Raw genomic sequence first — 14,475 nt, forward strand, 5'->3', positions numbered from 1 at the left:
TAATGACTGTAACCAACTGTAGCATACAGCGCAGGATTAAGGATGGGAGGGGGAAACGACACACACTAAAACACACACAGCCTGTCAGACAACGAGAAGAGGATTAGGTATTTCATGTCGAACACTAATCTGACTGTAAATACAGGTCAGAGAGCTGACAAAACAGTGAGGGATCATGCCGCTGAGGCCTAATTGTCTCCTGATGAATCTTTAAATATGACAATGTATAAAGACCACTTGACACACAGATTAGTAGGGAATTAGGGAAGTGGGGCACAACCCTTATTGACTATTATGTATCACGATGGGAAAGACCTAAAATAACTCAGCATGTAGGAAAACAATGAGAGTTTGTGCAGAGGATATGATGGGCGGTGGAGGAGCAGATCATCCAGCACCTATCACCACATCCTTTTTGTTTTAATTTAGGGACTGTATGCAAATTATTAGGGTGGGAGAAGGGGTGTGTGTGTGTTTTCGTCTTTGCTGAGCATCAAAATAATTAAGAATTGTTAAAGAAATCTGAGGCACCCAAAAGGATACTTGTCTGAAAAGCCTTTAATATATCATGGCTATTTAGCAGTTAAAACATGCCTACACATTTCAGCTGCTGAGGCCCTCATCTGGGCGAGTACAGAGACACATAGGCATGTCTTTAACTGCCTTGAGATATTAATGGCTTTTTTTTAATTACCCTCTTGGGTGCCTCAGACTTTTTCAACACAAGTAGTTGGATCCTCACAATGAAGAGCACTAGAGGGACGTCTTTTCTACACCCCAGCAGCACTGCATGCGTCCTGTTTTGTGACCAAAATAGTTGCCTCCCAAAGATGCCTTTTGTGTGCACCATAAAGGTGCATTTAGTCACATGCAGAGGACAACAATTGTGTCCCTGTATCAGGGCTTTACTTTCCACTTAGCAAGAAACTATAGGCTGCATAGGCTAGTGCTGAAGAAACCCAGGAAGAAGAAAGGACCAACCAAACCAAAGAACCAACAGAAGCAGATCTCATCGTGACCCAGTTACTGCCTTGCCATATTTCTTCAGACATTACTTTACTGATGAAACATTAAATAAACTCTTTAAAAGGCCACATCGACCAAGTGATAGTCGAAGCCAACAAATGCAAAACCAGATGGACCTCTCTGCCAATGACAGCTCCAGGAATGTTCGGTGAAGTTATGGCAGTAAATGACTTGCAAGTTATGTGCATTTTATGTAGTTTTGTTATACTTGGGAGGTACATGGCTCAGTAGGCTTTGCCAAAATGGGTATCCCAAAGAGCACACTGGTCGCATTTCTTGCGATAAGATGCCAAAAAAACACCCCTTAAAGTCTGTGCGACGCTTCTACATGTGTCCTTTCCAGGTGGGAAGTTATTACACACTTTTTTTTGGTGTCATCTTAGTCATATCATGATCTCATATGTGACAGATGGTTAAGGGAAATATGCATATTCTTTACTCTTCATCTTAGTTTATAGTGCTTTCAGAGGACATCGACTGAAGATGTCCAGAATCATCTTTTGTTTGCTCCTAGCCAGTGTGAGATGTATGAAAAGAGCCAAACTTTTTTGGGGATGCACAGTTAAGACTTACACTGTTTCGGTGGAGAAATTAACATGGGGCAAGTGCTGAAGGATATGTCCTAACTGACCGTGTGACATCACTACAGAATCAATATTTTTCAATATCTTTATAGTTAGTAGCAATTGCACCATTTTTTCCACTTGTCAACAATTCGTGTTTACTTTTTGGTTTGCTTTTATGTTTTTGGTAATTGATGGGATTTGGACTATCTGAAAAATATGCAGTGATTGTTACAAGAAGTAGGGTGATGTTGTTATAGAGCGACAGGTTGATGGATGGGTCAACAAAACACTCGACTTCAACACAGGAGACCCAACAGTTAGTGTTGTCTTTGTTTTTTAAAGCACCACCATAATGATTCCCTAACCTTCAACAGCTGTTTGATATTGTCACCATGACAACAAAGCTCCCCTAAGTAATTTTAACCTAAACCACGATAGTTCCCTGAACCTAACCAAGTCAGATTTGTGCCTAAACCTACAACCCAGTTGCCAGAATTAATGTTAGCATTGTACGTTCTATGCAAACTGGATTGTACGTTTCATATGTAGCAGATATGTTGAAACTTTACATTTCTTTTCTTTTCAATTTTATGTTGTGACATTATGTTGTGGGGTTAATATGTGGATAAGTTAAGGCCCAAAAACCACTTGGTTAGGGTTAGGAAAACATCACGTTGTGGCTTAAAATACTCGGTTTGGTTGCTACAAACACGCCTGGACATGTCCTGAACTCTCCTTCAAAAACACCTGCATTTGATGCTACAATCACAGCGGGAACTATCCCAAATTCTCGTTAAAAAAACACACCTTTTTTGTCTACGATTGAGACCGAAATTGTCCTGACCTGTTGTTAAAAAATATATATATATATATATATATATATATATATATATATGCTTGGACATACCCACTTTTGTTGCTACAATTATGGCTGGAAATGCCCTGCTGTTAAAAAATGTATGCTTTTGTTGGTCTCCAACAGTGGACTGCTGCTTGGGAGTCATCTCGCCTACGGTTGGTGTCACTCTTATCGACCATCTCCTATGTTACTTATGTAAAATATCCATGGTTGTATGAATGCCATCATTTTATTCTGGCGACTGGGCTGGAACATAACCACACCTAAATCATAGCCTTGACACATCATGAAAACTCATTTATTTTTCTAACTGTGGTTTGTAATGCTTGCGGAAAGCACAGACAAATTATGTCATCCTGGTGATGGTGCGTGAGATCAGTTCTTGCTGTTCAAACAACATATTTTGTTTAATTTGGTGGGCTTGTGGACATATTAATTGGGTCTTGTTTTATAAAAAGTCAAATTTAAGGCTCAAACCTCCTCCCTTATCATTCAAAAATGAAGTCTATCATTGAGATTTATGGGTTTTTATGAAACTCCCAAACACACTTGCATTCGGGGAACTTGTTTTGTTTGCTTTGAGCCATGTGCTGAACAGCCTTGACCTTTTGATAAGCCCCTTCACATAAGCTTTTTCTAACCTAAACATTCCACAGTGGTGACGTGATCACCTCTAGGCTCTGTCAGCCACTGTCACACAGGTCGCACAACAACGACCTCTCCACGATCGCTGCTACCTGCTCTGACTTTATTAACACAGTGCATCTCATAAACCACTTCTAGAAGAACACTGTCTGTATTAGCAGTGTCTGAGCGGGAAAACTTTACTCTCAGGCAGACGTTAACTAATGTGTAAAAATAGCAAATGAGTGCGTGCACAACCTAGAACAACCCTTCTGAGTGAGGGGCGTTGGCCAGCAGGCCTCTCAAATGACTTGTACACTGTGTCAGTGGGAAGCTATGCAACAATAAGGCCACTGCCCATGTGACGCTTGTAACAGAGAACCTGTGTAGCAATAAGAAAGAGGAGAATTTGCCTCTCAATTACAAAAGACAGGGAAAGAAAGACAGGTGTCGTAATAGTCGTAGTAATTGTTGCGGTGAGCAAACATGATGTAAGAAGCAGTCAATGAGCAGTCATTCAAGATTTGGAAATAAAGATATTGCAAAAGAGTCTGAATGAAATGAAGATGTTATGTAAGAAAGTAAGGAGTGAACTTTAACACTCATGGTGATAATCTGCTTTTTAAGCATGGGGAAATGACATTTAATGTAATTCTTATAAATGTATCTGATGATTTCTTTTTTTTTTTTAACTGATTAATTGCTGATAAATCAATGAAAAAGGCCTCTCACAAGCTCTGAGAAACCACAAGGAGGTATATATGTAGTCCTGTACAGGGGTAGGTTTTATTTAGGAATATTAGAGTGAGTGAGGTTGATCTACAGTTTGTTAACAGGTAAGCACAAGTTGAAGTATGAAGTAAAAAGACAGTACCAGGGTGTCTACAGATATAACCAAGTTAAATTTAAGACTTTTAAGACCTTTTTAATACCATCTTATATGAAGTTTAGGAGCAAACCTGCAATGGAAATGCAAATTATATATATCTATATGTGTATGTGTGTGTTTGTGTGTGTGACACACATGTGTAAGTACTCTTTCCAAGTAAACACACCGTCAGTTCAAAAAGAACAGCAAGGAAAATTACATCAGTTGAGTGAGTTAAACGTGTTTAACGTAAAAGAAAATGGTCATAAATGCTATTTATTATTGTAATTCTTCAGTCTGTCCAATGATTGTAAACAGCCACTGGGTCTGTCAGGCTGGAGAAATTTTCATGGTAATGTGACCGAAAATATTTAAGACCCATCGACTCTAATTTAAGACAATTTAAGACTCTTTAAAACTTGATTTATGACATTTTAAAACTATTTAAATACCTGTAGACACCCTGAGAATTGGGTTCAGAGGTAGGTTTGAAGATCTGTAACGTTAGAAATGTGGACGTTCACATAGAGGAGCTTGACTCATTTTTGATAAAAAGAAATTAAAAGAAATTAAAGCATGAAATATCTGTGGCAATTAAGACCTCACAAATTCAAATTTAAGACTATTTCATGACTTTTAAGGCCTTATCTTTATGAGATTGAATTTAAGACATTTTAAGGATCTGCAGACTCCCTGACTGTGTCCGACTAAGTCCAAAATCAGAACATATTCAGCTTATTATTACAGAAAACCCAACAAATTGTCATATTTGAGAGGCTGGGACTGGGGAATGTTTGGCATTTTGGCAGATTATCTTAAATGTGGCCTATTAAATCTCTGTGGTTTCATTAATTGTTCCAGCTCTATTACTTTAAGCTGAACATCAGACTAGTGGTTTTATTGGTGGATTTGGCCTGGTGGCTTCAGAACAGGATGGTACATTAAACATGAAACATAAGTTAAGTCATGTGTGGTGATAGATTTTTCAGTATATGGCCAAATTGTCAGAGCTGTGCTGTTACAGTTAAAAAAGAGAAAATCAAATTCGGTTTCAAAATCAGATTAGTCTTTTTCTCTGACTAGTAAAAGCTAATTTGATTTCCCATATTGCTTAATTTGATTGTGGTTTATCATAACAAGGCATAAGTCAGTTAAGAGGTCAAAAGTCATAAACTTTTTCTCAGTTGTTCAGAGAGGATATCACTGTTCCCTCTTCACCTCTTCCATTAATAACCAAACGCACGTGATCGTGGCATCTGAGTGTTTCTTTCCACCTCACACGCCTCACCATACATCCAAATGTGGATGTGGTGGTAAAGTTGCGGGAAAAGAGGTGAAAATGGAGCGGTGTGTCCCACTGTCACGTTGCAGTTCAACGTGACTGGAGGAGGAGGGCAGGGTGCCAAAACAAAACGTGATGCAAGCACAACACGAGAATGTGTGTCACATTTGTGGAGGACGAGGAAATGGCCGCCATTGCCAAGATATTTGACCTACTTCTTGCCGCGCTGGAAGGAGAAGTGGAGCAGAGGGGCGTTAGAGGGACACAGGACGCAGGAGCAACAGGTTGGGAACAGGAGCGCAAAGACTGAATTTGGGGACTTTTGCATCATGTTTACAGGGTAAGAACACATTTATGAACATTATTAACACTTTTACATACTATTTTTTTTTTTTACAACAAAATAGCATTTAATGCAGTTACGATACTTTTTTATTTAATGCATTTTGGAAGTTTTTCTGCGCATTCCTGCTGCAAAGCAACTGCAGTTTGTGTTGCGTTCATTTACTGTAAGAATTTAGAGTACCTCTGTTTACCTCCTGGCTGCGCTCCAACAAAGCATGTTTTGATGGGGGCCACGTGACCGAGTCCTCTATTAGGAGGACGTCCCCGCTGTCTTTAGAGTCCATAAACAAGTCTCAGATAAGGGGACACGCAGGACCGACCCTCCCCGTGGGCAGTGGCTCCTAAAACCTCTCAACGTGACACTGTTTGTTTCCACGGTGCTGTCAGGGACACCTTTCATTCCTCTGAGTGGATGAACTGTGCGGAGTTTGAGGACCAAACACTCGCGAAACTTTTCAACTTTTGAATACTTTGTGGTATTGACGTTGATGGTAAGAGGGGTTTTATATTGTTTCTTGTCTATTTCTTTTTAAACTTTAATATTTATCCGTGAATTTCGACTATTTGGTTTGTTTAGGTTAATTTTACACTGCGCAGGATAGATGTTAGCTGAAGGTGACGCAGTTTTAGTACATTTTCGTCGCTTTGCCAGTCGTTAAAACGCATTTTAAAGTGCCAGCTCCTGTGTAAATGTTAATTAATACTCCTTTATTGTTATTCGTAATATTTGAAATAGTATTATGTGTCTGTTGTGTGTTCAATATGACTGACAAGATGCGGCTTGTTTGTGCGTCGCATCTCATTGACCTACATCCGCAGTGAATCTAACTGCGTCACCAAGTCCACACCAAACTTCACAAAGCCTTTAAGTGAACTTTCTGCTGTTGTTTTATTGACTTTTGCACGTTATTTTGCGTTGGTTGCAGATACAGTAGGTGCATTTTTAACTTTTGCGTTACTATAAAGAAGTTTTTGGGAGATATTGAAGGTTTTTTCGGTGTTTTCCTTCAAGCGGTGACACCGACCTCAGTAATTTGATCTGCATACCGCGCCCACTTCATTTTCGACGCAAACAACTTTCACTCGCAGAGAGCAGCCCTGTTGGTGAAAGAAAGCAATTATGGTTTTGGTTTTGTGTTGTTCCATCAAGTCTTTTGCTATTAATCCAGCTCTGAAGGAAACATAAAGGAGGAAAGTGAAATTGTGCGGGTTGAATCTTATGATTGGTTGTGATTAGAGTGGTACGCACTTAGGAAAATGTTTGATTTTGTCGCCTGCTGTGGTTTCCTACACATGGTTTTTAACAGATTATACAAGCAGACAGACATGGTTAAATTACAGGCTATTTAGGAGGTGAAAGTGCTCTTTTTCTAGCCATATATTCAGTACGTGTCAACACTTGCGCAACCCTGTGTCTCCCCCCTCAGCCCCCTCTGGGGCCGGCATCTCACTTCTGTCTTCAAGCTGATCTTGGCCTAAAATACCTGATCTAATGGCTTGATGGTAACTTTACACACTTCTTCTTTCTGTGTTTAAACTAATGCCAGAATGTGGCAATATTTTGTGTAGAAGTACTGGTGTTTTTGTGCTATCTCTTTGTAAAGTAGAAGTTTGGGCAGGGCTGGATTAACCCACTATGGGGCCCCTTTTCAGCTTCCCACACCCCTTGTCCACAAGCCACTTTGTTATCATGTGATGACATGCAAATGTGTTGAGGTATATGCACCATTTAAGCACAATATTAACTGGAAGGTTGTTTTGGCGCAGGCCCTCACATTCAAGAGCAAAGAGGATCAAAGGCAAAATCAAAAGATAAAATATAGGAGCTAGTTTGGGGCCCTCATTAATGGGGTTAACATTGTCTGTTAATGATGCATATCACCTCACAAATATGCATTAAGCCTTTTACCAAAAACCGGTTGAATTTGCCTTTGGGGGACCCTGAGGGTCTGTGGCCTACTTTGCTCAGCTTGTAATCTAGGCTTTCTTTGGGGGGGGGGTAAGATCTGTGAGAGGAAAAAACATATATGATGTGGAAATGATGGGCAAAACCAGCAGGGGCATTTGTTAGTGAGAAATAGTTTAGTTTAGTTCAGAAATCTGTACCAATTTGGAACATTCAAGAGGGATAGGCAGCCTTCAGTTCTTCAGCCTCTCTCCAGTTTTGTGGGTATAACAAAAAATAGACGGAAATGAATAAGTGTTATTTTTTAACATTTTAATTTTGATTTCTTGAATTCTCCAATCGTAAAAACATGTAGCCGATACACGGAGAAAAAAATAAAGTTTAAAACATTTCGTCAACTTAAATGTCTGTCGTAAGTCTATGGCCTGGTGCCTTTTCCCTTTAAAATTTTGCAGATCCTTAGCAGTGGTGACTAGCCCTAATTCCAAATCCACAAACAAAAAAGTTTTTGAAGAAAAATGGAGAACATAATAGTGCCTGGACGGATTTGTCACCGTTGACGCTGCAAAGTTTAAGTATCATATAATTGTAGTAAAACATGGCAGAGTCACCACCTTGTGGTAAAACATATTAATAAAGGCTCATTTAGAGGCAATAGACTGTGTTACCTTTGTTTTAAGGCTCAAATGTTTTTTGACCCCCATAAAGATTATTATTGATTTATTTTTATTTTTTTGATGGTAGAGGGTGCTTTTAAGATAAGCAAAAGCCATATGTTAGACCTTATATAGTGTAGTATTATATCAGCAGAGAACCATATATCTCTATAGTAGCTACTGCCCATCCCAGAAAGCACATATCATCTTTTTTCTTTTTTCTTTTTTTTTTTTACTGCTGAAACTCAGCTGATAAAGCCCTGAGGCACAGAGAGTACAGACTCAGCAGGGATGTGGTTATCATCCACCTACATGTAAAACTATATCTCACTCTATGTAGAGATAGTGCAGGTTGTGATGCAATAAAGTTGGCGATGAATGGTTGAATGTTATTGTAGAAGTCAAATGTAGAATTCAGCAGTGTTGCTCTAATGAGAAGTCGCAGGTAGCAGATATGGTATGTGTAAAAAAATCCTCACAAGCAGCTTGCACTGGCCCTTTCTCTATATGTGACCTGTTGACCTTCACTGTCGACCTTTGACTGGCAGACACCAGAGCAGGTGGAGCATCAGGTTCATTTTGACATGGCAGGGCAGTGAATTTTGTAGGAGATTTATTTGGTGTTAGTTCAGTTACCTGTTGCTGCAGTAATTACTCAGCGGGTTAGTGCACACGTGCATTTGATCACATAAAACACAAAGGCGCCCAAGAGGGCAGATACTGCTGGTGTGAGGGGGGTGTGGGCATTTAATAGCTTGTATGTTTGTGAGTAATCTGTGCCAGTAAAAAACCAGATCACACCTCAGTGAAATTCTGCAGGCCTAACACTCAGCCTCTAACACTTTTTTTTTGTTCTCCGACAGGGACATGGCGATGGCCCGTCCATCAACATCATCAGCAGGACCAGCTGCAGCATCTAACCCAGAGCTCCCATGCCTGGGGGGCATTGAGGCCTTGAAATTGAAGGTGGGACCGGTGCGGAGGAACCTCTTTGGGCCAGTGGACCACCAGCAGCTGCAGAAGGACTTCGAGCGGCTGCTCTGCATGAACGTGGAAGTGGCCAAGAAGCGCTGGAACTTCGATTTCCAGAGTGAAATGCCGGGAGAGGGCTCCAACATCGAGTGGGAGGAGCTCAGGTACCAGGATGTGCCGGCGTTTTACCGCAGCTGCACGGTCAGGCCAGTGACGCGTCCGGTGACCAAGAGGCGAACGTTGTCCTCGTCAGGGGAGAGTTCCCCAGGGTCCAGCAGCTCGTCCGGGTCTGGGGATGAGTACCTAGAGGTGACCACAAGGGGGTGCTACCGGATCCAGTGGCAAGGAAAACGCAGACAGGCTGCCATCACAGGTCAGTCCACCAAATATCAAATTAGGGATGGAATTTTGCTTTCAATAGCCCAACACCAATTTACTGGCAACTAATGTGTACGACCTAGCTAGCGGTGGAACTCATTTGGCGATTTCCGCTAGTAATTGCTGCGGAAAATGGTACCACTTTCCACGTCGCCTGGTGAGTAAGCGGCTTCATTTCGAGCCACCAATCCCCTTTAGCATTGTTAGCTAGCTGACACTGCTAACTGTGCTAGCAGTGCTAACAGTGACAATGTACTTAACAATGCTAAAGGGGTTATGCGGCTCAAAATTGAGCCACTTTCTTATCGGGGCGACTTGGAGGGTGACGGTAGGCTGGGCGCAATGTTCCACAGTTGTGCTATTGGATCATGATGGCATTACTAGCAGTAATCACCAAATGCTTGGCACTGCTAGCTAACGTTAGCTCACAGCAGACCTGGATTTTGCACAGAGCAGTAAACTGAAGAGTAGCAAAATTAAGCGACATACGCAACTGGTCAAACTTTTCCTTTAACACTGTTTTATTTTCTTGACCCAAATCGTGAGACTGTTCAATAAAATAATAAAGGAAAATTAGGACAGATTTTAGTTATGAGAATGTTAGTATTTTTCTTGACTTTGCATCGTCTTCTTTCACCCTACAGATTTCTTCAAGGTGAAGAAGAGGAAGCTTCTGCATTACAAAGCATCCTCTCGACAGTAGAGCAGCACTAGACCCAGCGACGATCACTTTGTGGTCGACACCCCTCTACACCTCACCTCATATAGATATGTGTCATATCATATGTATATATGTAGCAATTTGTAACGGACTGTCCGCAAGCTCATTTAGCATGGGCTTAAAAACTCCTCTGACACCATATACCTTAAATGTTCAGCACAAGGAAGCTACCATTTTCCTAGCTAATCAAGCTCAGACTTTAGGAACGGTTTTTGTTGATAATTATATATATGATATTGTTATTCTACATACTGTTTTCCTCAGCTTTTGACTATACTGTGAAATGATGTTGAATGCACTCTCAACAGAAAACAGGCTCTAGTTGTAAGAGGTCAATTTGCCTATGAACGGGCCTCGGATAGTATTTGACCTCTACCTTTTTTCTCCCTCTTGCTAAAAGTCATAAGAGGTTTTGATTAGATGAGTTACTATTCCTGGCCTCGCAACACACTTAGCCTTTAGTCTCACCCCAGGGCCCCGATAACATGAGTCAAGCCGGAGGTCAAAACCTCGTGCTGCTCAAAAATTGGCAGTGCAACAGTGATTAGCTCCAGGGCAAAGGTCAACGGTGGAGGCTCAGTGATGAGGTAATGCGGCTGACCTGTACAACAGTGACTTAAATTCCTATGTGACTATTTATTTATTATTCACGATGCTAGGTCATCGTCAAAAACAAAAACAAAAAAAAAAAATTTGAAAAGCAATGCAATGTGTAAAACGAGGTAATACAAGGTGTTTGTGGAAACCTGTGCCATCGCCCCCAAATTCTGCCTGAGACATAAAGTCATTATGGCTCACCTTCAGTCCACCGTTGCAACTTAAAAATATCAGCCATTTAAACAAAAAACATACAAACTACAAATGATATTCCCTTTTTGCTTTGTATTATTTGCATAACGGGGCTGTAAAAATCTATATATTTTTTTGGCAACAGACCAGAACATACCTTATTTAGTTGTATGTTTTGTCAGCTTTATGCTTGTAATGTAGCATTTCCCACTCTTTGCCTTCATGTGACGTCATGTAGGTGTTCAATACACCTCTGTCCTCCATGAAGAGAGTGTAGTGTTTTATCACTGTGTCGCAGCTCGGAGGAATCCAAACTTTTGGTTCCACTTTTGCTAATTTTTTTTTTTTTAATATGAAGAGTCGGAGCTGCTTCACTTTTTCTCTGTTCCTGTGCTGTTCTATAAGTGTTTGTGTACATATGCATATGTGTTTGTGTTTGTGTATGAATGTGCTGGTTTGGTGTTTATCTTGAGGTTTTTTTTTTACGAGTTGTGGCAGCTGAGGCAGTTGAACCAAAGAGAAATTGCGGTGCCATTAAATTAGAAACACATCCTTTGTACAAGTCGCTCGCTGTTTGAGTGATAAGTCACGGGGTCACAGAAAGTCCCAAACACGTCTAGCGCTTCAAATATGTAGTGTAAACACACCACAACTGCTCAACTGACAGTTTTGGTGACTCACAGGGGCAGATCAAGGGGGTGTTTCTGGGGCTCCAGCCCCAAAATTTACCCAAAAGCCTCAAATCTGGGCTAAAACTCTAATGTAACCCAGCTAGACATTGATTTTCTGAACCTTACTCCAGCATAGCATCACAAAAACAGGGTTCAAGATTGGTAGTGCTGTTAAATCCAAATTTTTCCCCAAACATCGGGCATTTTTTAGGCGTTCTGTTATCTCAAATGGCTTGAAAAAAAAATGTATAAAGCTGCCACAAATGATAGGAAAAAAAAATTTACTGACCCTGCCCTAAGTTTATGCTGAGCCCAGAGTGTTGGCGTCTGGCTCCGCCCCTGGTAACTGTGCCTACTCTTTTCCCTACGTACAGTCATTCTAATTTGTACATGGATAAAAAGCCATAGGATTAATCCACTCTTACTACCTCATAAAGTAATTCAGTAAACATACAAATAAAAACCAGCGTAGCTCAGGTTGTTTGCATCTACAGGTGAAAGAGAGATGGAGAGACAGAACCAGGGGGGTGGGTTCTTATGTTGTTGTGGTAAAAGCTGTCGAGGTTCAGCGCTCCGTGTAGAGTTTCACATCAGGTAAAAGAGTCAGTGTGTCAGAGCGGGGCCCCAGCTCCGAGCAGAGGAAACTCCGCTCCCTCTGGGGTGGGGGGGGTTGAGGCAGCTTTTGTTCACTTGGTTTAGACAGCTTCCCCCCAGAAATAGACAGAGCCGAGGGATAGCGGTGGGGGGAAGGACGAGGAAAAAAGGGACAGAGTTTAATAAGGGAACCTTCGCGAGAAAACGTCCCAGACCCCTCGTGGATCAAAGGATCTCTCCAGCCAGACAAGTGGCCTGTGATTCAGACACGCTTTTGTCTGCCCCCCTTTAAAGCCTCTCAGTCTCTCTTTCATGAACCAAGCGCCTCAGTCTCGGCGAGAAATCGGCATGAAAGCAGTCGTTCATAATCATGTTAATTCTATCGTGGCTCAACAAGGCGATACTTCACAGATCTCAAAACAGCAAACACGGCTATTTGAAATTGTTTTAAATAAGTCAGAATTACTTGTTTGTTTTGTCAACTTATCTACGTGTGTGTGTGAGTGTGTGTGAGACATTGTGTGTGTGCACCTATCTTCTCAAAACTTTTAAAGTCTATAATAACTTATTTTGAGTTTGTATCATTTGTTATATAGGGAGATAATTATAAAGTCCCTATTTCCTTTGGTATAACTAACTAATTGTGTTATTTCTGAAACTATATCTTTGCACTACTTTAAACATTGTTGACAAGAGAACTATTTTTTTATGGTAATCTTTTAAAAAAACCCATACAAATACTCACTGAGAAACCGAGGCACGGATCAGGACATTTCTTGACATGTATTTATTTTTTCCTCCGATCAGACATGCTGTTAAACAGTTTTTAACATTTGTTAATTAGGATTTTTTTTGTAGCCTTGTTAGTCTTCCTCAAGTCCGTTGGGTGGAAAAAGTAAATCAAGGAAAACTAAAATGATAAAAGTCAAGACAGATCTGTTAGTGTCTCACTGTGCCCAAGCAAACTTGGCTTTCCTTACTCAGCTCTCGCAGCTATATCAAAGTGTAGCGTTTTTTTTTGTTGTTGTTGTTAAACTTTGTATATGCATGAATGTATGATAATCTTTGTACACCATTTGTAATAATTTCATGGTAATTTAAATGCTGTTGTGCGTACCTTTGCAACATGTAAGAAGTGTATTTGTATGGGATCAGAATCATATCCTTTTTGATGATGTTTGTAAAGAAAATATATTGTTGGGTTGTTGGTGCACTGTTGCCTTTCGTGTTGTTGATTTCATATAGCGTGCTCAAAATAATAAAATGAATGAATGAGACTGATACAAACTACAAAATATTGGTCTGGAGTATTTGTTTCTACTCGTGTTTTCAAGTGTTATGAGCATGGATGTACTAAGAGAAGAAGAGGAAGACTCAAATGACCTAAAATGTTATTTCCATGGCCTAGATAAGTTAAATCAATATTTGTGAACATGAGCTACTCTCTATGAAAGCCAGAAACCAGAGAAGGAAGTCTCACACTTGTCATGTATAAGTATAAAGTCTGGAGCAGCTCCCAGACTTTATACCCTATGACAAAAATTTTAGTTTTCGCACTCTTTACTTATATATTTTTAGACTGTCTTACACCATGCAAATAACTAGTATGAATTTTGAAAATGGATGCAGTTCCCCTTTAAAGTGTCTTCTTGATTAACAGCACCCCCTGGTGTGCAAAACTGCACATACTGTCAATCATTGACAATGATGTGGCTGACAGGGAAACATGAGTATTTTTCAGCCTGGACTCTTTTTTCTTTGTCTAAGTGACTAATGGAGACAACATTTTTTCGAAATTGGTCAAATATTGAGCAAAAGGTCTGCAGTCGGCAGCGACAAAACCCACTAAAAGTGCTTGTTTTTGCCACTGACAGGCTCAGTTTGTTACCACAAGACAGGACTCTAAATAGATATTAAATGTTTTTCTCACTGAAGGAGAAGTTTTGCTCTGAAATATCGTGGACTTTACCATATGCATTATGCACTATATCATAGCATGCAGATGTTTTATCATCTAAGCTATAGTGTGCTGGGGCAGCAGGGTGAAGGCAGCAGATGCTAACAGACTCAATGAGCTCACCAGGAAAGCTGGTTCTGTCCCGGGAGTGCAACTGGAGTCTTTAGTGGAGGTGTCAGAGAGGAGGATGTATTCTGGACAATGCCTCTCACCCCCTGCATGCTACTCTGGAGTCATATCAGAGCCGCTGTAGATTGAAAC

At 40.5% G+C, this 14,475-nt stretch overlaps 1 protein-coding gene across 2 annotated transcripts; it reads left to right on the plus strand.

The window, feature by feature from the left end:
* The first annotated feature begins 5,410 nt into the window (after positions 1–5,410).
* cdkn1d (cyclin-dependent kinase inhibitor 1D) lies at positions 5,411–13,552 on the plus strand. Of its 2 annotated transcripts, none has more exons than XM_050036135.1 (3): positions 5,411–5,565; positions 8,996–9,477; positions 10,127–13,552. In XM_050036135.1, the coding sequence occupies exons 1-3, from the start codon at positions 5,555–5,557 to the stop codon at positions 10,183–10,185; spliced, it is 552 nt and encodes a 183-aa protein (XP_049892092.1). In that variant the 5' UTR covers positions 5,411–5,554; the 3' UTR covers positions 10,186–13,552. The 2 variants fall into 2 exon arrangements, with proteins under 2 accessions (XP_049892092.1, XP_049892093.1); XM_050036136.1 differs by lacking the exon at positions 5,411–5,565 and adding an exon at positions 5,845–6,061.
* The last annotated feature ends 923 nt before the right edge of the window (positions 13,553–14,475 follow it).

The sequence above is a fragment of the Epinephelus moara genome, chromosome 23 (assembly GCF_006386435.1).
Source record: "Epinephelus moara isolate mb chromosome 23, YSFRI_EMoa_1.0, whole genome shotgun sequence".
Taxonomy (NCBI): domain Eukaryota; kingdom Metazoa; phylum Chordata; class Actinopteri; order Perciformes; family Serranidae; genus Epinephelus; species Epinephelus moara.